We start from the raw sequence: 25,270 nt of genomic DNA on the forward strand, positions 1-25,270 counted from the left end.
ATTACTTTTGCCACTTGTATGTCCACTTTGGGCACTTCCCTCCAGCGCTTTGTATCTTCTGGCGCGAATAAAAGCCTATTCTTAAATTCTCAGGAGAATTTTTTCACATTCTCCCATTCATCCGTTACGAGGTGCTTTAGCGTTTCGTTTACTAGAAAGATTATTTTGCAACATTGACCCTAAGCCTAAACATTTCATCCTAGACTGACCGCGGTTGTTGGGCGTCTACGACTTCCATAGCATCTTGAAAGGGTTTTAGCAGTTCTCCAGTCTTACTGATAGAAAAGTAATATTTTTTATTGTCTTCGATCAGAGGGGTCTGTTAATTTAGAGAACTCGCCCTCAGATTATTCTATACCTGATAATTCAAATGTAGAGGAAATATAGCCCAGAGTACGGAGCCTTTTTCTGGTGTAGGAGGTAAAATGCATGTTTTTTTTACTCAGGCTTTCGACTTGGAGTTCAATCCAGCAATAACACGAGAAGCCATTTTTACCAAATATAGACAACCTGTATATGAGCTTTTTTCTCCACGTGGACTACTCACAGTTTGTGGGTTTCCCTTTCACCTTCCATGCTATCCATAGAGTTTTCAAGGTGAAGTGAACCTTAATCGCACAAGTGAGGCTGCTTGGATATTGGATGGAGCCACCACCTTTTTGATTTTTGGCAGAGCCGCCGGAGCGTGCATCTGACGTAATCAGAGAGCGATGTGGCGCCTTGTTATTACCTAGCGCCCCTGCACCGGATGCTACGTCACATCTCCACATCGAGTCTATACACATGGATGCATTTCATATGAAAATGGGTCCAAAGATCGGAAGACTGCCTCCGCACAGCCGAGCAGGCGCAGAATCGTGCGCTTCGTTGATCTGCTGTGCTGGACTGTAAGCAACCGTTCCATCCTCTTCCTTCTCTCCGTGGAGACTGGTGGTAGGAGGTGGCCTTTTGAACTTTCCTCTTTTTGTCCGAGCAGGGTTAGTTGGTAACTTCCATGTGTGCTGTCAGGATGTACGGAATGGTAAAATAATTGTATTTTTTCCAAAATACTTTATTTTTTAAAAGTAGTACAGCAAAAAATATATATATAATTTTTGTATTTTCACAGTTGTACTGACACATGAAATAATATTATCATGTCATTTTTGTAGCAGTGTTTACACCATAGAAACAAGACTTCCCCAAAGATAGCAGAATGGCATTTTTTCCCATTTCCATCTACGCAGAATTTGTTTTACGTTTTTCAATACATTATATTGTACATTAAATAGTACCTTTGAAAAATACAACTCGTCCCGCAAAAAAAAGCTATGTTAATAGATAAATAAGAGTTATGATTTTTTGAAAATGGGGAGGAAAAAATGAAAAGGCAAAAAAAAAGCTGGATCCTTAAGGGATTAAATCACCTCCACATGGCTTGTACTATTAATGCTGTGGAAATTCCACAGCATTTCTGGACCCGTTTGAAGGGGCCTAACAGCTCTGCATACTCTTGACATTAGGTAGATCAACTACAAAGTTTTTGCAGTGATACATTTCTATCCTTGGTGGCAATCCCCCCAGAGATGTTTCCAACTAGTGATTTGATACTTGAAACATGAGGTGTTTCCAAAGTCCTGGAGGGTACTGTGATGTGCAATTTTTCAGGCTCTAATGTATATTCTCTTTTTTATAAAAACATAAGTTCAATTTAAGGGGCTTTTATCAGTAAAATCACTACCCCACAATCCACAGAAAAGTAGGATGAACCATGTGTGAAGGAACTTAAAGCTTAAAGAGCATGCACCTTACGAAAACAAATTTAGCCGCTGTGCAACCTTTCTGTTGTTCCTCCCAGGTGTCCTCCTCTCATTGACACAGTGTTTTGAGTAGCTAATTAACATGCATATACATACACAATATACATATGAACATGCATTGTTCAGTGTATTCCTATGGTATTGGTTCAGACAAGGCCTCCTGGTAAATCCCACCCTAATCATGTTACATCTTCCGTTGCTGTTGCAGTCTCTTAACAGTGAAATACTCATTCGATTAAGTTACAATATTTAATATATTTAAATTCAGCATAATCTTCCCTATTCGTCTTATTTACATGTCATTATAATACACATACATTTTATCTTTTTGGTATATAAATGATCATCTATGAAGAGCGAATATTTATGTTAGTATTTGCAGTATTAACAGTTAAACATTAGCTGGTGTTCTGCTTCAACCACATAAGATATCTGGATATTTTGGTAAATGAGAATACATTTGGGTTCCATGATTCAAGTTTTATTGATCCCATGATACCGGTTAAGAACCATGCACCATTGTGTTCAATAGCAATGTGGCTCCCATCAGCCAGTACAGAGTCTATGGTCCTGTTTGAGGTTCCACAAAACATTCGGTTTGTTTGAGTTACATTGAAAGCAGTTTCACAAGTTTCTCTGGCTGCTTCCGTTACAGGAAACTGAACTGGTATCATTTCCAAGTCATCCGAGTCCAGTGTCCAGCCAGCCACTGTGCCAGGGATACGTGGAATCAACACATCCTCTGCAAAGTCTTTCTGGGGGATGCAGATGGGTAGAATATGTTTGTGGAACTTGATATCTTGTGCAAGTTTAAGCAGAGCAATGTTATTTTCTCCGGTATCCTTGGAATATTTGGTGTGAATACGATGGCTTGCTACCTCGATCTTCTGCAGGTCCTCAGTGTCTTTGTTTCCTGGAAAATTTTACATAGAGCTTATTTATAAGTATGTCAAGTGTGTTCTTATGCGAGAGGTAAAAGTTTTAATGATTGTTTAGATACATATATAGCTTCACAATCTTGTATGAAGACCAAGCTAAAACCCTTCCAATCAAAGTAATAACAAAAATGGTTGCTCCATACCGGCAAGGATGAAAATTGGACCCGGCTGGCTGCTGCACTTTGCAGTTGTAAGTACCATAGACTGGTTGAGTATGACTCCACTACAGTATGGCATCCCTTCTGAATTTGATAGTAATACCTTAAAAGAAAAGACACAGTTCTTATGGGTTTGGGTAAAATTTTAGAGGGTTTTGTGTAAGTTTTTAGAGAATCACTGGGGCAGAGAGAACTCAATTAAATATAAAGCCTATTCACAGATGAGTACCATAAAACTTAACCTTTATTATGATTTCGAAATATGTATAAAAACACACAACTGTGGGCTACAGACTGACAGAACAAATAGACAAACCAACAAATATGTTGACTAGGATAGGAACAGATATTTACTGTTAAGCCTCCCCAACAACCAAATTTATATAGAAGAAGTAATGGGCATAGAGATTCAGGTGTGTGAGGGTTCTGGTTAATAGAGAGCAGAGTACCAACGGTCAGAGTCAATGGTTAGACTACCTACACCTCTCACACCCCAAAGACTATTTATCATGTCCTCAACAGTTTTCATAAATATCCTCATCATGTTTCATTTAGCTTTACCTGCCAAGGGAAAGGATTGGTGTAGTTGTCCTGAATACTTAGCAATGTAGTAGTCCTATCATTCAGCAATTGTCCACAAGCATAGGGATCTGTCAATGGAGGGACAAAACGGCAAGTAATGAAATACAATTCCAAAGAATATCTGACTATATCCCTGATCATTTTTCATTTAATTAAATATAATTTATTTTGGCCCCTTAAAGCCCTGGGAACAGTGCCTGCAATACCAACTTGGGCTGCTGCAATGTGTATGTGGCTGTCAGCTTCCGGTTCTGTACAGCGTCACAGCAGCCCAGTGATTACCTGATTATTGGGAGTCCTAAGCGGCAGAGCCCACCCATCAACTACTGATGACCTATCCTGAGGATAAATCATCAATAGCTCAGACCTTGATAACCCTCTTAAGAGCATGCTTGTAGATTACAATACTGTAAATGAATATCTGCACGACAAGTGACAAATATATCAGTTACAGGCAAGTCCTGCTTCATGCTATGTAACAAATAGAATTGTAACTGGGATTTCTCGGGTACTGATGGGGGGTTGGAAGGCCTCCCTGTTTCAGCCCATTGGTGCCATCCAACATGTCAATAGGCTATCATGACAACCAGGGACCTAACAAAAGCCTACAGCTCTTCCATCAATACTGTATTTGTCTACTAGGTCATGTTAGAGATGTGGTCTAATAGGGTGCCTCTTGGCGTAACACTGACAAGCCTAATACTTTGGAATGCTAAGTATTCCAAAGGATTATATAAGTGATCAAAGGTTTGTTACTTAACGTCTCTAAGTAGGACAAAAAAGTAAAATTATGTTTAATAAAGTTTCATATAAAACCTCCCTTAAAAATGTAATAAATAAAAATAATTGTTGTTTTTTTAATGAGTTTTCAATTATAAAAATACAAATGTAGTACTTCTGCAATCATTATGGTCCATAGAATCAAGATGGATTCATACCGCAAATGGTAAAGAAACAAAAAGCCCTCACAGCTACATCAATGTAAAAATACTTAAGTTATGGCTCTTGGAATTTGTCAGGGATGATTTTTTTCTTTATTTGTTTGGTCATCATGTAGAGTTATGTTGATAATGGTGACCATTATGTTTAATAATGTTCTTTAAAGGGGTTGTCCCGAGGCAGCAAGTGGGTCTATACACTTCTGTATGGCCATAATAATGCACTTTGTAATGTACATTGTGCATTAATTATGAGCCATACAGAAGTTATAAAAAGTTTTATACTTACCTGCTCCGTTGCTAGCGTCCTCGTCTCCATGGTGCCGACTAATTTTCGCCCTCCGATGGCCAAATTAGCCGCGCTTGCGCAGTCCGGGTCTTCTGCTTTCTTCTATGGAGCCGCTCGTGCCAGAGAGCGGCTCCGTGTAGCTCCGCCCCGTCACGTGCCGATTCCAGCCAATCAGGAGGCTGGAATCGGCAGTGGACCGCACAGAAGAGCTGCGGTCCACGAAGGTAGAAGATCCCGGCGGCCATCTTCAGCGGTAAGTATTGAAGTCACCGGACCGCCGGGATTCAGGTAAGCGCTGTGCGGGTGGTTTTTTTAACCCCTGCATCGGGGTTGTCTCGCGCCGAACGGGGGGGGGGTTTAAAAAAAAAAAAACCCGTTTCGGCGCGGGACATCTCCTTTAATGTGGTTTTTTAACTCTTAAGTTCCTGCAACCTCTGCATGGGAGAGCACCTGTAGCCCAAGCTATGCACACTGAACTCTATGTGTAGGGAGCATATGAGGGCAGTTCACGCTCTACTGTGTAGAGAAAGTGAAATAAAAGAGATGGCAAAACTCAGTGTCAGAGAAGCATTACAGGAAAGCATTACAGCGTCTCAGGAGGACAAAATGTGATTGCTCTCAGTAAGAAAAACCAAGTAATCCTGTAGATATGATAACTTTTAATGGCTAACAAAAATACATGATCTTATTGCAAGTGTTTGGACCTCTCAGAATCCTTCTTCAGGCATAATGAAATAGATTTGGATGGGACATATAGGCACATGAAAAGGCACTGAAATCGAGATGAATTTATACTTAAAACAATGCCAGACAAGCAGAGAAGTAAATACTTAATCAGTCCACTGGAAAGGAATGTGACAGTTTTATGATTTCTACATTGGTGCTAGGAAGTGACAGGCCTGTGTGTTATCTGTCCTTCCCACCTGCACATAAGGAAGATGAAACAATACCTCTTCAGCACCACCTATTGGATAGCAGCATTCCTATAAATCAATGTATGACTTTTTACCATATCTTTAAAACACCCCTTCTGGGTAACACCCTTTCCTCCCCGGAGAGGGACACTGCCATCCCCCGACTTACCCACCCACCAGGCATCCCCACACACCCCCTGGGTGCCCTCCCCAAGCAAGGACATCTGTCTTGACCTCCTTCAGACCTTTCATATTCTCCACTGATGCTAGAACCCCACTCCAAGGTTCATTTAATTCAAAAATGGTCATAAATTTATACTCCCAAATTCTTCTGTGATGCTGTGACTTGAGGTTACCCTTCCCAGCCTATAACCACTCTAAACTAATGGTTATAAGTCATCACTCCACTAGCTGCACACTATTTTACAGGGTGGTTTGATACTCAGCTTCCGTTGGTCAGTGTGGCCATTTGGGAACGGGTTTGTTTTTCTACTTTTGGGGCCAAGGGATATTTTCATCATAAATCATAACTCACAAGACTCCTAAGTTTTGTTATATATGTTTTGTTCTGTCCACTCAAGTTTTTAAACATTTTTTCAATAAAGTTAGTAAGTTTTAATAGATTCTTCTTCACTCAACCATTGCGCCATTCAATCTCCTTGTATTAAACTGCTATAAAGTCAATATCTGTTCTCAGTGTTGCCCTCTATAGGAGGGGCCAAGAGTGTCTATTAACATATTTTCTCTGTGATTTTATGATCAAAGGGGTTTAAAATCAAGATCTTAAGAGTTTCCTAGCAGATAATAACAGTAAGGTAGTGATGTACAGGTGATGGGATGTATATACAAGATGCCACCTCCCATGGCCACTGTGATGAATCTCTCTCAATAATCTATACTTTTATTTTGTTTTTACACATATACTATCTATTCAATATACAAGTTTAACCAATTGAAAATATTCTGCAAGTGGTTGTTTTCAATATTGGTCTCACCTACCTTTTGGGTGGCATGACTTTTCATCTTCACCAAGTATGTAGCCAGATGCACAGGAACAAATGTAAAAATCAAGGCCATATTTAGGTTCACAGAATTGCTGGCACCCATCTTCTGCATCAGGGTAGCATTCGTTTGCCGCTGCCAAAACAGATAATTATGAGGAACGATGGCTAAAGAGAAAAAAATGTTGACTAGCACATACGAGATCCACTAACACCACATACAATCCTATTGTCCTCCTATATGGCAGATAGTCCCATGGACTAGGGTACGACTGCGACCTTTAGACCCACTATGACTACAACACGTTAATATGAATTGTAAAGATACAAAAATACATCAGATAACTATCATCCAATTTCTATTCTAACTCCTCAAATAGACCAAGCTTGCACATTTATTTCAGTAGTGATTAGGATAAGCAGCTCCCTGATACTTCTAGTCACATTTATCTTCTGAGCGAGGAAAAATTGGACATCTTGAAATTCTTGCTACTTTCATAAGGTCTCAATAGGGTTTGCTAAAGCGAGACAGACACAAACACACGCTTACACTGTAAACCCAAAGTATGTAACTAAAAATATAATTCATCAAGAACCCAGCAGAAGAGGACATCTCAAAGCTAACCTTTCTAAAGGAGTGAGCAACACTCATATTATACAATATCTTAATGATGCACTTCTTCAGATTTTCTTATCTGTGGGCATTTTAGCCTTATTTAAATTTAAGACAAAAATTAACAAATTCCACAACTTCATTTCACATTATTGCATAATTTTATTGCCTTATAGATCCTTGTACTTACCAAACTGGCAGTGCTTTCCTATATAACCATCAGCACAAGTGCAGGTGTAACTTCTAATAGAATTTGTGCACACTCCATCATTCTTGCATGGGTTAGTTGAACATGGTCTGCCTCCTGTGGATAGAAGTAAAATTATATTTTTAAAGGGGTTCTGTCATTAGAAAACAAAAATGATATATACTTACCTATTCCTCTCCCGTCAGTCTTCTACCCGCAACTTCTCCCTGCCGATCTTCTCCTGTCTCCTGCAGTCACCTCCAGACGGACAATTCTTCCTGTGACAAAACGTCCATTCTCTGCACTCTCCTTCCTGCAGGGCAATGTATGCTATGTCACTAGTGACTAGCGTTCATAGCCTAGCAGGGAGTGCCGAGCTATTGCCGAGACTGCGCGCTGTTTATCTGCAATAGTATAATATGAACTCTCTCGACTAGACAGCGCACATGCGCAGATCGCCATTCCTTCCTAGGCAGTGAATGTTCGGTCACTAGTAGGGATGAGCGAGCGTACTCGGAAAAGCACTACTCGCTCGAGTAATTTGCTTTATCCGAGTATTGCTGTGCTCGGGTCTGAAGATTCGGGTGCCGGCACGGAGCGGGGAGCTGCAGGGGAGAGCGGGGAGGAACGGAGGGGAGATCTTTCTCTCCCTCTCTCCCGCCCGCTCTCCCCTGCTCCCCGCTGCGACTCACCTGTCAGCCGCAGCGGCACCCGAATCTTCAGGGACGAGCTCAGCGATACTCGGATAAAGCAAATTACTCGAGCGAGTAGTGCTTTTCCGAGTACGCTCGCTCATCTCTAGTCACTAGTGATGTAACCTACACTGACCTGTAGGAAGGAGAATGCTGAGAATGGACGCTCCATAACAAAAAGAAGAGGATCTGGCTGGCTTGCAGTAAGGTGACCCTGGGGACTGGAGAAGATCGGTGAGGAGAAGAAACAGTAAGAAGGCAGTCTAGGGAGAAATAGATAAGTATTGTTTTTTGTTTGTTTTTTTATGACAAAACCCCTTTAAATGATGAAATTGTATATCGAGCTACTACTTACCACACAGTTCTGTACCTTACCTAACAGTTTATATTCTCATACTACCTCTTCTGCCATGTCATAGACTAGGGCTTACACAGTTCTGGGAAAAAGTTTTAGGCAAGTAGGGAAAAAAGCTGCAAAGAAGGAATTTTTTCAAAAACAGAAGGCATTTGATTGGCTCCAATTTTTTCTGCAACAGGACAACAACCCTAAACATACAGCCAATGTCTTTAATAACTATTTTCATAAAGCAGAACAGGGAGTCCTGGAAGTGATGCTATCCCCCCCTCCCCCACAGAGCACTGATCTCAAAATCATCCAGTCTGTCTGGGATTAAATGAAGACACAGAAAGATTTGAGCAAACCTACATTCACAGAAGATCTGCGGTTATTATTCCGAGATGTTTGGAACAACCTTTCTGCCAAGTTTGTTCAAAAACTGTGTGCAAATGTACCTACAAGAATTTATGCTGTTTTGAAGGCAAAGCATGGTCACACCAAATATTGATTGGATTTAGAATTCTCTTTTGTTCATTCACTTCACATTTTGTTCACTGACGAATATAAACTATTACCACTTCTATTTTTGAATGCATTCTTACTTAGCAGCATTTTTTCCACACTGGCCTAAAACCTTTTTACACAGTACTGTAGCTTGCCTCTGAACAAGCAACTCTTTGTAATAATATAACGTATTCATAAGGATGTACAGTAGAGGTCAAGTGACACTGGTCTCCCGATGGTGAAAACATTTACTCTAAATAGAGTGGAATTCTTCTAATCCTGAATTCAATATTTCCAATAAATGAATTTTATACACGTCTCTATGAGCAGTCTGCTTATGTATATTTGTTCATCCAGCTCCTATCAGGTCCCATTGATTCTAGTATAGGATAGGATACCTGTAATGATCTAATCCTCTTTTAGACAATTGTTCTGCATATCCCAGAGCACTGACTTGAAATCACATCACATTAATAACTACCTTAGGATTCGCAAATGCTCTGCACAGGCCCTAAAGGAGGACATAGCAATGCTATACGCAGGACAAATGTCCGTAACAATAGACATATGCAGGGGCATTTATGTTTACCTAGTGTTTTACTCTATCAGAGAGCTCTATCTGCTTTGCCATACTATTTAGTTATAGGGTGACATAAATAGAATGGTTTCGTTTTCTCCCTCGTGAGGCTTCAGAACTCCTAGAGCTATGTTTAGTGCATAATGATGATGGTGACTAGAGATGAGCGAACGTACTCGCTAAGGCAAACTACTATTCGGGTGCCGGCGGGGGAGAGCGGTGAGTTGCGGGAGTGAGCAGGGGGGAACGAGGGGGAGAGAGTGAAAGAGAGATCTCCCCCCCCCCGTTCCTTCCTGCTCTCCCCCGCCGCTCCCCGCCCCCCGCCGGCACCCGAATCTTTTGAGACGAGCAGGCAGGTACTCGCATAAGGCACTACTCGAGTAGTTTGCCTTAGCGAGTATGCTCGCTCATCTCTAATGGTGACATGTTAGAATTCAGAATGACACATTTTATAATAGTATTTAAAAGTTACCTAAGGAATTTCAGTGATTTGTTCTGTTAATACAAAAATCAATAGACTTCTCAACTTACCATAATAAGTCCTCCAAAATTCGTTCTGTAAAAATACAGTAAGAGTTAGATGATAGAAAATACTGAGCAGAGATGGGTGAACTTTTCAAAAGTTTGGTTCAGGTGGTATGCTGAATTTCATCACAACATTTAGTTCAGTCAGAATTAGTTCTAAGCAAACCGGAAGTTCATAGCTATTGAGGAAGAAGACGATGACGACAACAACATGGAAGATCCTTCGATGGATGTGGCTTAGTGGTTACCACTATTGCCTTGCTGGGGTCTTAGGTTCAAATCTGACAACATGTGCCTGGACTTTGTAAAACTCCATGCAGATATTGTCCTTGGTTAGATTCGAATGTAGATCTCTGTCACTGCAAGGAACAGTACTAACCAGTACTCATCCACCATGCTTCTCCTTCTTTCTTTCTTCTTCCTCCTTCCTTCACATACTCAGGATTGAGATCTGGGAGCTATTCATAGACCTAGGCAATCATGTTTGTGGTGTCTTTAAACCAGTCAAAATAAGAATCCTTATGTTCACTAAAGGGAGAGTTATTTTTATAGTACTTCTACATTTACAATTGAAAATCATGATAGGGCTAAACTAATGGGCCTTTTAGACACAACAATTATCGCTTAAAAGTAGCTCAAAAGACATCTTTTGAGCGAATTGTTGTGTGCATTTACACAGCAAGATGATTGCTCAAAATTCGCTCAAACTGCAGTTTGAGTGACAGTTTTGAGCGTTCACTTTGCATGTGTAAATGAAGGCTCACGCTGTATGGAGAAGACAAGGAGAACCGCTATCTTCTAGATACAGCTGTTGTCTTCTCAGAGCGCACAGCTGGTATACAGTTCAGCGCTCTGAGCGGGGTATGCAGAAGACAAGCGGGACCGCTTGTCTTCTGTAAACAGCTGTTTTCTTCTCGGAACACTCAGCTGGCTTATAGCTGAGCGCTCCAAGCGGGGTATACAGAAGACAGCTGGAGCACTGTCTTCTGCATACTCCAGCTATGTTCATGGAGCGCACAGCTGGTATACTGTATACAGCTTGTCTTTTGTATACAGCTGTTTTCTTCTCGGAGTGCTCAGCTGGTATCTAGTTCATTGTGTTCGGTATACAGCTGTTTTCTTCTCTGAGCGCTCAGTTGGTATACAGCAGAATGCTCTGAGCGGAGTATACAGAAGACAACTGGACTGCTGTCTTCTGCATACTCCTGCTGTGTTCATGGAGCGCACAACTGGACTGCTGTCTTCTTCATACTCCTGCTTTGTTCTCCGAGCGGGATGCCAGCTGAAACAATAGTATCAGCAGTATCCCTCTGAGAACTCAGTGCGTGGCACTGATAAGGCTCATTGTTCTCTTTCAGCTTGCTGAAAGACAACAATGAACGACTAGTTAATGAAAACTGCACGATGTCTGTGCAGTTAAACCCAGCGATTCTCGCTCAATAGACGGCTTTGAGCTATTTTTGAGCTAGAATCGTTGGGTCTAAATGGGCTTTAAACTTCATTTTCAGTACACCACATACTAATCTGCCTCTTATTACCATATTTATATTACAAATGGGACCATATCATGTACAAAGCTCTCCACAGTGCTGCACGTCCCTATGTTTCCTCCCTCATCTCCCTACTTATGCTCTCCATTCTACTAATGATCTAACATCCTCCATAATCTGAACCTCCTACCTCCAAAACTTTTCTAGAGTTGCATCAGTTCTCTTCAATCCAGCACCCCAGATAATAAGGTTAAAGGAAACCTGTCATGTACTTCATGCTGTACCATCTGAATTATAAAGTACTGTAGAATATGTTGTTGATATTATTATTATTTTCTCATTCTGGGAAGTCCCATACTTTATAGATCCACAAAATGTGGATTTTAAGGAAATTAAGAGGTTTAGAAGGGCTCTCATACTCGGAGGCATAGAAGTTGAGTGTGCCCCCATAGAAAAGATGAAACAGAGGGGAGCGGAAAAATAGGCTGGATGGGCATATGTCTTTTTTTGGCCAAACATATTAGATTACTTCTTCTAAGACCTTTTACCATAAGAATATTATTTTAGAAACCCTTATATTAAATCCCTAGACTTGGTGTAGCTGGACAACTGCACTTAACCATCTCAGCACTATGCTTCATAATCTTCATCCCTGAATAACTAGCAACTATTTTATATCACATTTAGCTGGATTTGTTGCCTATTTGAATTTACATAGAATTAAATGTGCACTAATCACCAATTAAATAGTCAACGTATATTTTTAGGATATTTTCTTCTATAGTAGAACCTCTGTTGGAAAACCCTTTATTCTTTGTGTGATATAGGAAAATTAAATTATGTTAAATTTGCATTGCTATTAAACTTTAAAGAAATCACCCCAATGAGAACTCACAGTTTTCTCTGTGTCCTCAAATGTTTCTCTCGCCTCCTCATATGTACATATTTCTTCTAGACATTCTCTTTCTAGATTTCCTTTCAGAAATTCCTCTATTAATAAGAAGTTCGCCCTCTTGGTTCTTTGTATTACTTGGTTAGCATTTTCACTAGATAAGAAAACTGTATAGAGAAAATAGTATTGTTAGACTAGATATTTTGATGCCTAGTATTTGCACAAATGGCACAATACAATATAGCATGAAGGACATGATAGCCAAGGGGATTTTTAATATCTTCATAAGAAACATAAAACTCCACTCACAGTTCTGCATATGTGTTGTTGAGTGCAACTTTTCGACATGACCTACATCCAAAGAGAGTGTGAAATACACTAATACTTCGAACTAGTAGGTGGCAGTCTTATCTCTGCTTTTTACTAAAATCCCAGACTGACCCTTTAAGTAAGTGAAGTACTGACTTCTGCGCAGTAAAATAAGATACAGCAGTCCATTGAACAATATCCGGGATTTGGCTATACAGCCACTGCTGTTTGTAAGTCACAAGTCTGTCAATACTAGATATCAATATGTTCATATAGAGTATTATGGAGCTAAAATAAATCTATAGGGCTTATCACATGGCTGTATTTTTTACGTCCGTTTTTCAGAAACGCAGCACTCTTTATTTGTTATGTATTTGTCTCCGTATTAATATTCTTTTCTGTTGAGCAAATATAGATCTGGATTTGCTCAACAGAAAAATACGTAGACAAATACGAATGAAAATTGATTACATATGGTTGTAAGGTCTTTTGAAACATGTCCATAACACAGCGCCGTATTACTGATGTGTTTTTATGCGCTCATCTCAAGACGGTCTTAGGGCTGATGCCCACAGACGGATTTCTGCCGCGGCGTTATCCCACAGCTATTAGGTTCTATTGAACCTAATAGCTTTCTGCCTTTCAATGTTCTTGCTGCGGAATTCTACTATGGAATTCTGCAGTGTGAAAGAAATCGTGGCATGTTCTAATTGCCGCAGAAAAACGTGCGGCCGGCTTCCATGGTAGTTAATGGAAACCGTCTGTCACGCGATACTTCCGCTGTGAGCACAGCTGAAGTATCACGTGATTATGTATCACCGCCGGCGTGTCACGTGATATGCGATATTCCACTGGCGGAGTCCGACATGGCCATGGGCATGAGGCCTTAGGCTAGAACTTTAGTGCTAACACCAGTAATCGCGCTGGGACTGTAATCACTGCAGTATGAAATTTTTTCATGGCGGCTGGACTTTATTTATAGTCATGCTTATAAACAGGATGACTATAAATAGCCAGAAGTGTCCTTAAAAGTAATAAAACTGAAGCTAGACTTAGATGTAAGATTCTCCACCAATCTCAAAGAACTTTCCAATTTTTCTTGTGCTTGGAACATTTGTCAGGAAAGCTTTATGCACAAACAGTCATTACTTTTGATATGAACTGTCACGGTGTCAAATTTTTTGTACTGTGTGAAATTTTGTATCCTTGCATTGACATCCACATGTATCTTTCACTCCGATGACAGTAAAGTAAAAACGACAACCAAAAATATGTTAAATGGTGAATACTAGGTTTCTTGAGGATGGATTTACATTGGTTGGAACTAGTGATGAGCGAGCGTACTCGCTAAGGGCAATTGCTCGAGCGAGCATTGCCCTTAGCGAGTACCTGCCCGCTCGAGAGAAAAGGTTCTGCTGGCGGCGGGCAGGGAGCTGCGGGGGAGAGCGGGGAGGAACAGAAGTGAGATCTCTCTCTCCCTCTCTCCCCCCCGCTCCCCCTGCTCACTGCCGCAACTCACCTGTCACCCGCGCCGGCAGCCGAACCTTTTCTCTCAAGCGGTCAAATACTTGCTAAGGGCAATGCTTGCTCAAGCAATTGCCCTTAGTGAGTATGCTCGCTCATCACTAGTTCCAACCAATGTAAATCCACTAGTTGGAACTAAATGTTTTTGGTACTAGTGACATAAAAAGGCTACTGATTTTTTACTTGTTACTACATTTTCAGATCAAATCAAACAGAAAACGTTATCAGATATTAAAAATTAAATCCTACCTGCTTGTTCTGTCTGTGCGATGAGGAAAATTAAGAATGAAACGCACAATAGCTGAACAGAATTTGCCATTTTGCTCCCTTGCTGAAATGGAAAGCAATGTTATTTTAAGAGCTGGTGAAGAGAAGAAACTTTTTTTGTTAAAGTTCAAAGATCAGGGTCCAGTGAATGTCCACTGTGAGGACAAGGGCTCTGTTTGCGTAGAGGGGAGGACACTAGTACATTTGTTGAATAATCAGAGAAAACATATAATGGTACATTTATTAATTAACAGTCTTTTTAAATAAACTTTATGAATATCTCCTAACTTTGAAAAATATTCACACGCTTAGACTTTTTTTTTACATTTTTGAACCATTGAATTACAGTGGATTTATCAAGGTTATTTTAATACTAATGAACAAGAAAATGTCAAAGTAAGATTGACATCTAATTCATTACTGCTATCGATTTTGAAAATCAGATATTAGATGCTTAACCCCTTAAGGACATGGCCTTTCAGTAACAGCCGTCTCTTGCTCCCAGATGGCGCTGGATCTCTTCTGATCTCGCACTATCCACAGGGTGTAAGTGTACGTCCTGTTGCGTTAAGTACCCCGCGACCAGGATGTATACTTTCGCCCTGTGGTGTTAAGGGGTTAAAGTGGCTGTAGTAAAATAGACTATAGAATAAAATATTTTATAGATTAAAAAAGAGAATACAATATAAATGAAAAATTGAAAATGCAAAATATAAATTTGAAGCTTGGAGAAAAGTAGGAAAAGGGAACATGATCAAAATTTGAAATACGATTGAGGAGGGGTACGTTTTTATTAAGAAACTAAACTTGAGATCAAGGGGGAACTATCTGACATTACTTGGATAAAAATTATAATCAATGTCAGAAAATCTTATTTTACTGAAAAAGTAGTAGATGTTTGGAACAAACTTCCAGCAGACGTGGTTGGAAAATCCACAATATATGCATTCATACATGCATGGGAAAATAATATAAGGGCATAAAAGGAAGCACATATAATTTTTTTTTGCATGTGGTTTGCTGTAGATGCTGTCAGTGTGGTGCACTGTGGTAATACAGGGCAATCCACTGCTTTGCCAGTAGGGGTTGCATAACTGTATGGTGAGACACACTTATCTATGGCTGACATCAGGGGCGTACCTAAAGGCTCAGGGGCCCGGGTGCAAAAGTTCAGCTCGTGTCCCCCCCCAGCCCGGCCCTCCACCCCCCACTCCCCCGTACCTCCACCCTACATTCCCCTGTACTAATACCTGGATAGATATGAGATACATAGATAGATATGAAATAGATCAATAGATAGATATGAGATAGATAGATATGAGATAAATAGAATATAGATAAATAGATATGATATAGAACAGATAGATAGATATGAGATAGATAAATAGATAGATATACATACACGTACCCCGGGGCCCGGACCACTTCTCCTCCATGTGGTAGCAGAAGGCAGGGGCAGCACATGATTACATCATCACTGCGCCCTGCAGGCCCATGTGACTGCCTCCCTCCCTTCTCTCCCCCGCTCTTCTCCTGTTCCTCTCAGGCTGTCCGCTCTGCTTGCCACGTGATCGGTGCAGTGCTGCAGACAGAGCAACCAGCCTTTAATGCACTGAATGTGTATATGGGTATTGCAAAGGGCGGCCTCAAGGCCCCCTGAGCGCAGGGGCCGGGTTGCCACCATGACCCCTGACGGGACACTTATGGCTAACATCCTTGGTATCAGTTCATATGTGCTGACTATGCTTGCTGGGCTGGGTTGAGCTGGGTGGCTGCATATTAGTCTGCACTGAAAATTTAGCTTGTTCATATTGAAATCTGACTCTCTGCATACTACCAGGGTCTGTGGTGATTGAACCTGCCCCGCAAGTTTATCAGATGGTGCATTTTTGGCTCCCTTTTATATTATAAGTTAGTACTAGTAGGTTTTTGAGACTGAATTGCAACACAGCACAGAACTGCCTTTGTCACCATTTTTGTTTAATGTTTCACAATTCAGCCCTTATGATAGATTGGAGAGTCTAGTAAATATAATGATACACAAAGCCATGAACTGTACTGAAAGTTTAACACTACTAAGAACATTTACTAGGATTATCCTAGTAGACTCCATTTGTTCTGCATTCTGTGGGTGGCAGGTATTATACACGGTAATGTGGCAGCTGAACATTTTACACCCTTTGTTCCTGTTAGCCTATTGATCTGATTGTGGTTACCCATGTAGCTGACTAATGTGCTCAGCCAGTCCAAGCCTTTCAGCTGCACTGCTTTACAAATGAATACTTCAGACATGCTATATGAACGGGATTTAAGTATGGGTTGAGTTTCAGAGCTGTCTTAGGCCTCATGTCCACGGGGGTGATTCCGCCATTTGAAGCTGTCTGAAACTTTCCATAGCGTTGCTACGGAAAGCTCCGGCCCCCTGTCCACAAGTGTTGAATCATTGTGATTCTCCGCTCGTGGCCGGTATTTCGAAGCATGCTGCAAATTGCCGCGATTCTCCTCGGTCAGCCTATCTGTCAGATAGGCTGACAGCGGAGATCCATCTGCCGGCTCCTGCTCCCGGGCGACGGCTCCCACGGCGGAGATCTGCCGCGGGATACCGCAACACCCGTGGACAGGGGGCCTTACAATTCACTGTCAATACATTACGTGAGGAATTTATCAAGGATTTTGTACCAGTTTTCTGGCTGAAAAAGAAAATCAACTTTTAATTTTTAATGTACATTATATCTTTGCAATAATGTGTGCATTCTTCGGTTTTACACCACTTTTGCTACTTTTCAATAAAGTAACTCTCAGCATAGCTATCGTGGGCTGACAATGGGTTGCCATGGCAGCCAGAGGGTCCAAAAGGAGAGCTGTGAAAGTGACACTACATTGCACTACATAAGTGCAGTGTAGTATACTAGTGCTTGAATGATTGCATCTTTCCCCGATGGACTAAAGAACTGTGTGAAAAGAAAAAGAAAAAAGTTTAATTAACAAAAAAATCCAGAGTATAAACAATAAGAACGACACAGGTTTCCCCACAAAATCCCCTTTTTTACAGAAAAAAATACACATAGGTATCTTCACGTTCATAATAACTTGAACTATAAAAATATGATGCTATTTATTCTACATGGTGAACAAAGTGCAAAAAAAAATTTTTACTTTGCAAAAGTCAGAATTGCTGCTTTTTGTTTCTCCACCTCTCAAAATCCAATAAAAAAAGTGATCAAAAAGTTTAATATTCCCCAAAATGGTATGAATGGAAACTACAACTCTTTCCACAAATATCATCATACCTCACACAGCTTCGTTGGTGGAAAACTAAACATGTTATTGCTCTTGGAATGCAGTAAAGCAATTCATTGTTTTTCTTAAAAAAAGGGGGGTTAATATGCAAAAGTAGTAAAAAAAGAAGAAAAAAAAGATAATCATATTGACCCAAAGAATAAAATTAGCATGTCATCAACACAATGGAGGAGAAAGATTGGAAAAAGAGGGGTTGAGTAAACTCAATGAACTCTGAAGGTCTCTGTCCCAGGTGTGAGCCCAGGGCTGAGACTCTAGGAAGGGTGTCAAAGGTCAAAGGACGAAGGTGCTGCCTTCCAGGAGACCCACCAACAGGTGGGCGGAGTGAATATATGAGCCAAGGATCTGATGTGCTGGCACATCTCTCCAAAGAAAGGTGGTAAGACAATGGGATAAAATATCTAATTTCTCTTTTAAGTTCATTACTCATTATTTAATTTGATAGTGGGAAGATATGTACCCACAGGATTGGAGAGGGATACTGAGGGCAAGGAAGTACAGTGGGGATCCGGGAGGAGAAACAGCAGTATTTAGCTCATATAGTAACACAAAGAGGACAGTATATAGTTGCAAATGGATCTAGATAAGTTGGAGGCTTGGGCAGAAAACTCAAAAGTTAAAAAGGTATTCTGGAACTTTTTAAAATTGTTTGTATTGATGACCAACAAGTATCTCGAAAAGGGTGCCTCCAGAGTGCCAAAATTTGTTCTATGCATTGGACCAGTGTAGAATCTTTTTTATTGGCACTTTGAAAATTAAATAACGACCCCTTTCTAATTACCTTTGGGCTCTGATAGTTTTATTTTTCTCTAGGACAAATGAAGCCTCCAGGAAGGAGTGTGAGGGTATATGTATATATTGCCATATGTTCTTTATGCTTTTATACCTGTATGCAAGTTCTATTCAATTTAAAATGAGAAAAACTTATATGTCGCCTTACATCAGATATGCCAAGAGGCCTTGCAAGGCGAAGACAAAATGTATCTTGAACAAAATGTATCTTAAACACAGCAAAGAAGAATCGGACGAAGGACGCGTACTTGGCTGTTTTTCCAGAGGCGCCGTAGCAAGATAACAAATGTTCAACTATGCATCTGAACTTTCACTGTCTCAGGCCGGAAATCCGGACTTCCCATATATGGTTATGAGCCCATCACCCATTCCTGGTGATGAGACAAAGGGTATAAGATCTCATGTAATCTGTAATAAAGCGCGAAGCGCAACCATGTCCCCGTGTGAGGAACGATACCAGACCTCTGTGTGGTGTTTTCTCCTTTACCGCCGGCAGCGGGGCAAGTGGGGTGGGCCTGATTGGTGCTGTACTTAGAATTTTACCCTGACAATTTGGCGCCTGAACGTGGGGCGGTAAAACACCGGAGCTTACAACGCATTCCACCCGGATCCAAGCCACGGAGAAGCCGTCCTGCTGCAAATCGAGCCTGATCAACTCACAGAACTCCAGGTAAGACCAGCATATATTTATGTTGTGTTTTACGCTGAGAGTCTTGCAGCGGGACTGACTATCTGTGGTTTGTGACTGGACGGGTTGGGTTAAGAGTTCTACACGGTAACTCGTGGGCTTCGGGTTTGCCGTCATGGACCACTGACCGTGATATGCGCACCAATCGGTCACCCAGAAACTAGTCTGTAGTCTATTTGTACTTTGAAGTCCGTAGTGTTTTAACAATAGTGGAGATTGTTTGTTGTATCTGCAGAATTTTTTTTTTTTCTCTTACTTTTCATTTGGTCTCACAGAAGAAGGAACCCTCGGTTGTTTTAGTTGTTAATGGTTTAGCTAAGGAGAGGGAAGCACTCTGTGAGACAGGTCCCATAGAAGAAGAGACCCTCGGTTTTAGTTTAGTTTAGTTGTTGATGGTTTAGCTGAGGAGAGGGATGCACTCTTTGGGACTGGTTCCATAGAAGAAGATGCCTTCGGTTGTTTTGCCATATATAAGGGGCTGACAATTTGGAATTAAGAGGGATGCACTCTATGGAGCGTGTTATTATTATTGTTGTTGATGTTCTAATATGCGCAAGACCTTATTAAAGAAGACAGAGCCCCTCAAGGGCTGCCGCCGTGTGGATGAATTTGTAGAATGTAAGAAAACTTATGAAAATGTGTGACATCGACCCGCACGGTAGATTACAAAAATGGTGTCTGGGAGGAGGTTTTTAGGACCGAGAAGTGCCTTGGAAGATCAAGGTTTGCTAGAAAGTGCTGGAGGAGGAGGAGAGATAGAGACAGTCAGAGAAAGTTAAGTAGGTACACATTATTTGTTTAAGAAAGTATCCGTAAGTGAAATGTTGAAAAGTACAGTAAGTGATCAAGAGGGCGTCAGGAGAGTGTCTTTTGAAGGTTATATTGGCAGTTAGGTAGGGAGAAAGTGCTGAAGGAACAAGCAAAGTCGAGAAGAAAGTTACAATGCATGTGATTTGTTGGCAGAGAGAAAGAAGAAAAGGTGTATAATACAAGATAGATAATAGATATATATATGTGTGTATATATGTATATACTGTATGTGCAAATAGTTAACTGAGCTTGCTTTTAGAAGAGAAGGGTTTGTTTACCTAAAGCTGTAGAGTCTGTGTCTCGTTTTCAAGGACAAAGGTGGGGGCTTTCAGATTCACTCTAAGCTCAGGGCCACGCATTCTAAAATACTTCAGCGTTTAATACAGCATATAATAGTTTCAGTAGATAAGAAATATAGAATGTCTCAGTCACTCAGCAAACTTTTTCACATAATTTGTCAAAAATAGCGCTCATTCACAATCTCATCTCAATAGAATCATGTACTTTATAACATTATAGCACTCACCTCAATGTTTTTCAACTGATGTATGTTTGTTTGTCAAACTTTTTTTTTGTCTGTGCATCTGTATGTACTGGTGCACCTTCAAGGGGGGTGACGGAGCAAACTTGAGAGCATGGATGGATGAGAGTCAGTGACCCGTGTTCGGGCTGTGGTGAGTGTGTGATGCAGGTAATGACTGGGGATAAAAGTCCCCCCCATGCATGGGACTTTGCTTGGTTGAGATGTGGACGTGTAGACTGTTAAGCTGAAATGAGCTGTGAAAAAAGACGCACGCAGCCAATATCGAAGGGGTGGAGCTAGATGATGTAAAAGTACGTAATGTTTCATCCATCTTCTCGACAAGGGAGGGGGTGAGGATCTTGAGCAGCTAGTAAAAGTTTTTGTTTTGTTTTTTTTTCTCTCTCAAATTTGATAAGACATTGCAGGCAGGAACAGACTAATAATGAATTTGCTTAAAGAAATATCACATTTCCAATATTAATAGATGTTTGTAGATTATTCTGCCCCGATGTAACTCATGTCTCTGTTATTGGTGCTGACATCTTACAGGCCTTATCTGCATCCATCAAATCTTTTTATAATGTTGTACTAACTTGAACCCGGCTACTATTTCTTCCAATTGGGTACCCTGGTTCAAAGGGGGGGAGGAGAAGGCATAGGTGATCTAGGTATTGCAAGTCAGCCATTTTTAAATTTTTTGCAAATCAGCCATTTTTAAATTTTTACATTTTTTTGCAACAAGGTTCTAATCTTTTTGAAATAAAATACCAGCCTGATTGTCTAGCAGTGAGGCAACAAGAAAATTTAAGTTTTAAAAAAGTTACTGAAAGCCCTTGTTAACAATGCATATTTTGAATTGTTTTTTATAGATGGTACCAGGGTGATTGACGACTCCACACTGGATATGCAATGGTTACACAACAAGATGTCCTAAAAGCAGAATGCCTCCGCATGTCGCAGTACAAGAAGCGGAACTAAAAGCCCTCGCTGGGGCGTGTAGAGTGGTAGAAGGTAAGACGGCAAACATTTACACTGACTCCCGGTATGCATTTGGCATAGCTCATGATTACGGCCCAACATGGAAGGCCAGACAGTTTTTTACCTCAGCAGGACAGCCAATTAAGAATGATGCAGCGGCGCAGTCTCATGGAGACCCTATTTCTACCTGACAAGGTGGAAAGCTCACACCAATTCCTACACCAAAGAAGCAAGAGGCAATGCCATCACAGACCACACAGCAAAAGCAGCGGCCCTCAAGCCGTGGAAGAAAAGAAGAAGAAGAATTTGATAATAACTTTGGACTTTGATAAAAAGTTGGACTTTGATATGAACTTGGACTTTGATATGAACTTGGACTTTGATAGAAACTTGCACTTTGATAAAAACTTGGACTTTGATGGAAACTTGGACTTTGATAAAAACTTGGACTTTGATAGAAACTTGAACTTTGATATACTAAGGACTTTACAGTTACAAGCCAGCAAGGAAGAAAAAGACAAATGGACTAAAAAGGGACGGCATATGGTGAACAGCATACACTTGCCCACCACGATCCCTGTGCCCCATGATGGCCCAGCTGACGCACGGAAAGACGCACCTCTCAAAGCAGCAATGGTGTCGACGCTTGAACGAGGACGGGTGGCTCCTGGGTTTTCTGTAGCTGCTGCATCATTTGTCCAATTTTGCATGATCTTTGCCGTAAGCAACAGGGCAGAAGTAAATTTGCCACATCACACTTGCCTAGACCACTCTACCCATTTCAGGGATTGCAAATTGGCTACACTCAGCTCCCACTTGTTGGGAAGCATGAATATGTGCTTGTTGTTGTTGATGTTTTTCAGGTTGGAGACCTACTCTGTTACCAAGGTAAATAAGCAGGTAATCACACAGGAGCTCATGAACGAGGTAATCCGCAGATATGGGGTATTGGAAGTAATTGAGTCAAACAAAGGTACACACTTCACAGGTGAAATAATGCAACACATCATGTCTGTTTTGGGTATATTCCAGGCTTTTCACACACCCTACCATCCGCGGAGTAGTGGGAAAGTAGATACAAAAGGCAATGAAGAAAATGGGCAAATTTTGAATTGAGTGTCTTCTATTAGTTTTTCTTTTTCTTAGGAGGAAACATGCCACAGTAGCTGAGTTTGGGGAATGATTTTTTTGTTAATTTTGTCATAGGCCTCCCCAAGGAATTGTCAATAATGCATTCTGCAGTCTCTGCTTTTCTCCCAGGTCCTACAGATGAGTGTCACAATCTGAAACCAGGTGACAGGGTCTATGTAAAAAAGTTTGAGCGAGAAACCCAGTTTAAAGGTCCTTACCAGATGTTGCTTACCACCCCAACTGCAGTCAAGCTTGAAGGAAAGCCCACTTGGATCCACACTTCGCACTGAAAAAACTAATGATCCTGCATATCCTTTACATGCTATGGGCAGGGTTGGGGACCTTGGCGGAAGTGGCTGTCACAGTGACATTGTGGTACAATTTCTCTAACACACACCTTAAACTACTGTACACTAGCCCCCTGTTTCAGAACAAATTAATACAATCAAATGTGCAATATGAAGACTACACTGAGGGTGAGAATCCAACACTGCATCGTGCTAAGAGAGAAGTTGATGCTCCAGGTGGTAACTTGATCCACATGTATACATAGATGCAATAGGAGTGCCAAGGGGGGTGCCAGATGAATTTAATTCTAGAGATCAGGTTAAAGCAGGTTTTGAGTCCTTATTTGCTATTGTCACTGTTAATAATAATGTAGATTGGATGAATTATATCTATTACAATCAGCAGAGGTTTGTAAACTACACCAGGGATGCTTTACAAGGGTTAGCTGACCAGTTAGGGCCCACTGCATCCGTGGCGTTCCAAAATAGAGTGGCCTGGATATGATTTTAGCAGAAAGAGGTGGGGTATGTAATTTTCTGTATGTGTATTATCCCTTTGATCAAAAAGAGTATGAGTAAGAGACTGGATAATGTGACCAAAATTTCCCTTGTTTGAAAAAAAAAAAAAGATGAAGAGCCAGTTCCGATAATGCCAACCACGTACGTTACCAGAAGAATGGAGAGAAATGTACTAGTACTGCGCCTGCCCCGATCTCATAAGATGGACTGTCAGTGGAATTCCCATTTGCCTAGGGATAGTGCAGAAGACCTTAGGTTCCGGCGAGGGCACACCCTGTGGGGTGTTAACTCGTACAGATAGAGGGTATGGATGCCCGGAAATAAGCCCAGGGAATCCATGGCCTCCTTCTGAGGTGAGGTAGGGATCCCCCCCTCCTAGGAGTAGGGACTTATGGGCAGTGGAGAAACCCTGACGCAAGGGAGAGACGACCGAGGAAGAGTGCAAGGTCTGATGCCTGATCTCCATATAAGTTTTTAGGGGGGTTTGTGAGGGTATATGTATATATTGCCATATGTTCTTTATGCTTTTATACCTGTATGCAAGTTCTATTCAATTTAAAATGAGAAAAACTTATATGTCGCCTTACATCAGATATGCCAAGAGGCCTTGCAAGTCGAAGACAAAATGTATCTTGAACAAAATGTATCTTAAAGACAGCAAAGAAGAATCGGACGAAGGACGCGTACTTGGCTGTTTTTCCAGAGGCGCCGTAGCAAGATAACAAATGTTCAACTATGCATCTGAACTTTCACTGTCTCAGGCCGGAAATCCGGACTTCCCATATATGGTTATGAGCCCGTCACCCATTCCTGGTGATGAGACAAAGGGTATAAGATCTCATGTAATCTGTAATAAAGCGCGAAGCGCAACCATGTCCCCGTGTGAGGAACGATACCAGACCTCTGTGTGGTGTTTTCTTCTTTACCGCCGGCAGCGGGGCAAGTGGGGTGGGCCTGATTGGTGCTGTACTTAGAATTTTACCCTGACAGGAGATCGCACTCTCCTAACCCCCTTCTCATCTAGACTGCTTGAGAAAATACCCTCTGTCTAAAGAGTCTCAGTGAGCGCAAGGGTGTTTTTTATTTCTCTGTACATTACCTTAACCATTGTCCACTGGATTTCAGGCGTTTTTCCTTGCTGCCCTCCGCAAGTTTGGATATCCTGTTGGATACAAGGATCTACACAAGAAATCTACTGAGGCAACGGGCGTCAGCGGGTTACCCCTTTTTGGAGGGCCCTGCTCATGCCAGGTAAGTCTCACTCTTTCATACGCGTATTATTATTTTTACGGTTGTTATTTAAACATTTTCCTAAAAGCTGCTATCGCACAGTTATACTGATCAGATAAAAATGCACAGATTAGCTTTATACCCTATTTATTTTTGTCAAAGGATAGATATTTTTGGTCTTTTAGTATTATTGGGAATTTTTTTGATGTGGAGAAATGTTTAAAACTTGGAAATGGGGATTGCAAATTTTTCTTGAATTTAGAAAAACAACACGAGTTGTCCATCAAAATAGAAGTCAAGAACAGATTTAATCCCATTATAGAGAGATGTATTAGGAATATGATACCGGTAGCTTAATGGTAGCAAAGGGATTTGGCACTTTAGGCTATCTTGTAGAGACAAGCCTTTTGTACCGCTCACTTTCCATGCCATCAAAGTATCTTGTGTTGGGAGTGTACATGGGGATAGCAGAAGTC

The 25,270-nt window shown here is 41.0% G+C and overlaps 1 protein-coding gene across 1 annotated transcript; it reads right to left on the reverse strand.

The window, feature by feature from the left end:
• Positions 1-1,111: 1,111 nt before the first annotated feature.
• Positions 1,112-14,597, reverse strand: PROZ (protein Z, vitamin K dependent plasma glycoprotein). Its single transcript, XM_066592916.1, has 8 exons — positions 14,519-14,597; positions 12,440-12,603; positions 10,061-10,085; positions 7,423-7,536; positions 6,618-6,755; positions 3,457-3,545; positions 2,881-2,998; positions 1,112-2,712 (listed from the first exon to the last, which is right to left on the reverse strand). Exons 1-8 carry the CDS (start codon positions 14,586-14,588, stop codon positions 2,198-2,200), a joined length of 1,233 nt encoding a protein of 410 aa, XP_066449013.1. The 5' UTR covers positions 14,589-14,597; the 3' UTR covers positions 1,112-2,197.
• Between the last annotated feature and the right edge of the window lie 10,673 nt (positions 14,598-25,270).

The sequence above is a fragment of the Eleutherodactylus coqui genome, chromosome 1, assembly GCF_035609145.1.
Source record: "Eleutherodactylus coqui strain aEleCoq1 chromosome 1, aEleCoq1.hap1, whole genome shotgun sequence".
NCBI lineage: Eukaryota > Metazoa > Chordata > Amphibia > Anura > Eleutherodactylidae > Eleutherodactylus > Eleutherodactylus coqui.

Excerpts from the sequence above, each read along its gene's own strand:
- PROZ (XM_066592916.1), bottom strand. The coding sequence starts at position 14,588 with ATGGCAAATTCTGTTCAGCTATTGTGCGTTTCATTCTTAATTTTCCTC. Across the intron at positions 12,604-14,518 it reads CGCACAGACAGAACAAGCAG|TTTTCTTATCTAGTGAAAAT; the intron begins GTAGGATTTAAT and ends TTCTCTATACAG. Across the intron at positions 2,999-3,456 it reads CCAATCCTTTCCCTTGGCAG|GTATTACTATCAAATTCAGA; the intron begins GTAAAGCTAAAT and ends TTTTCTTTTAAG.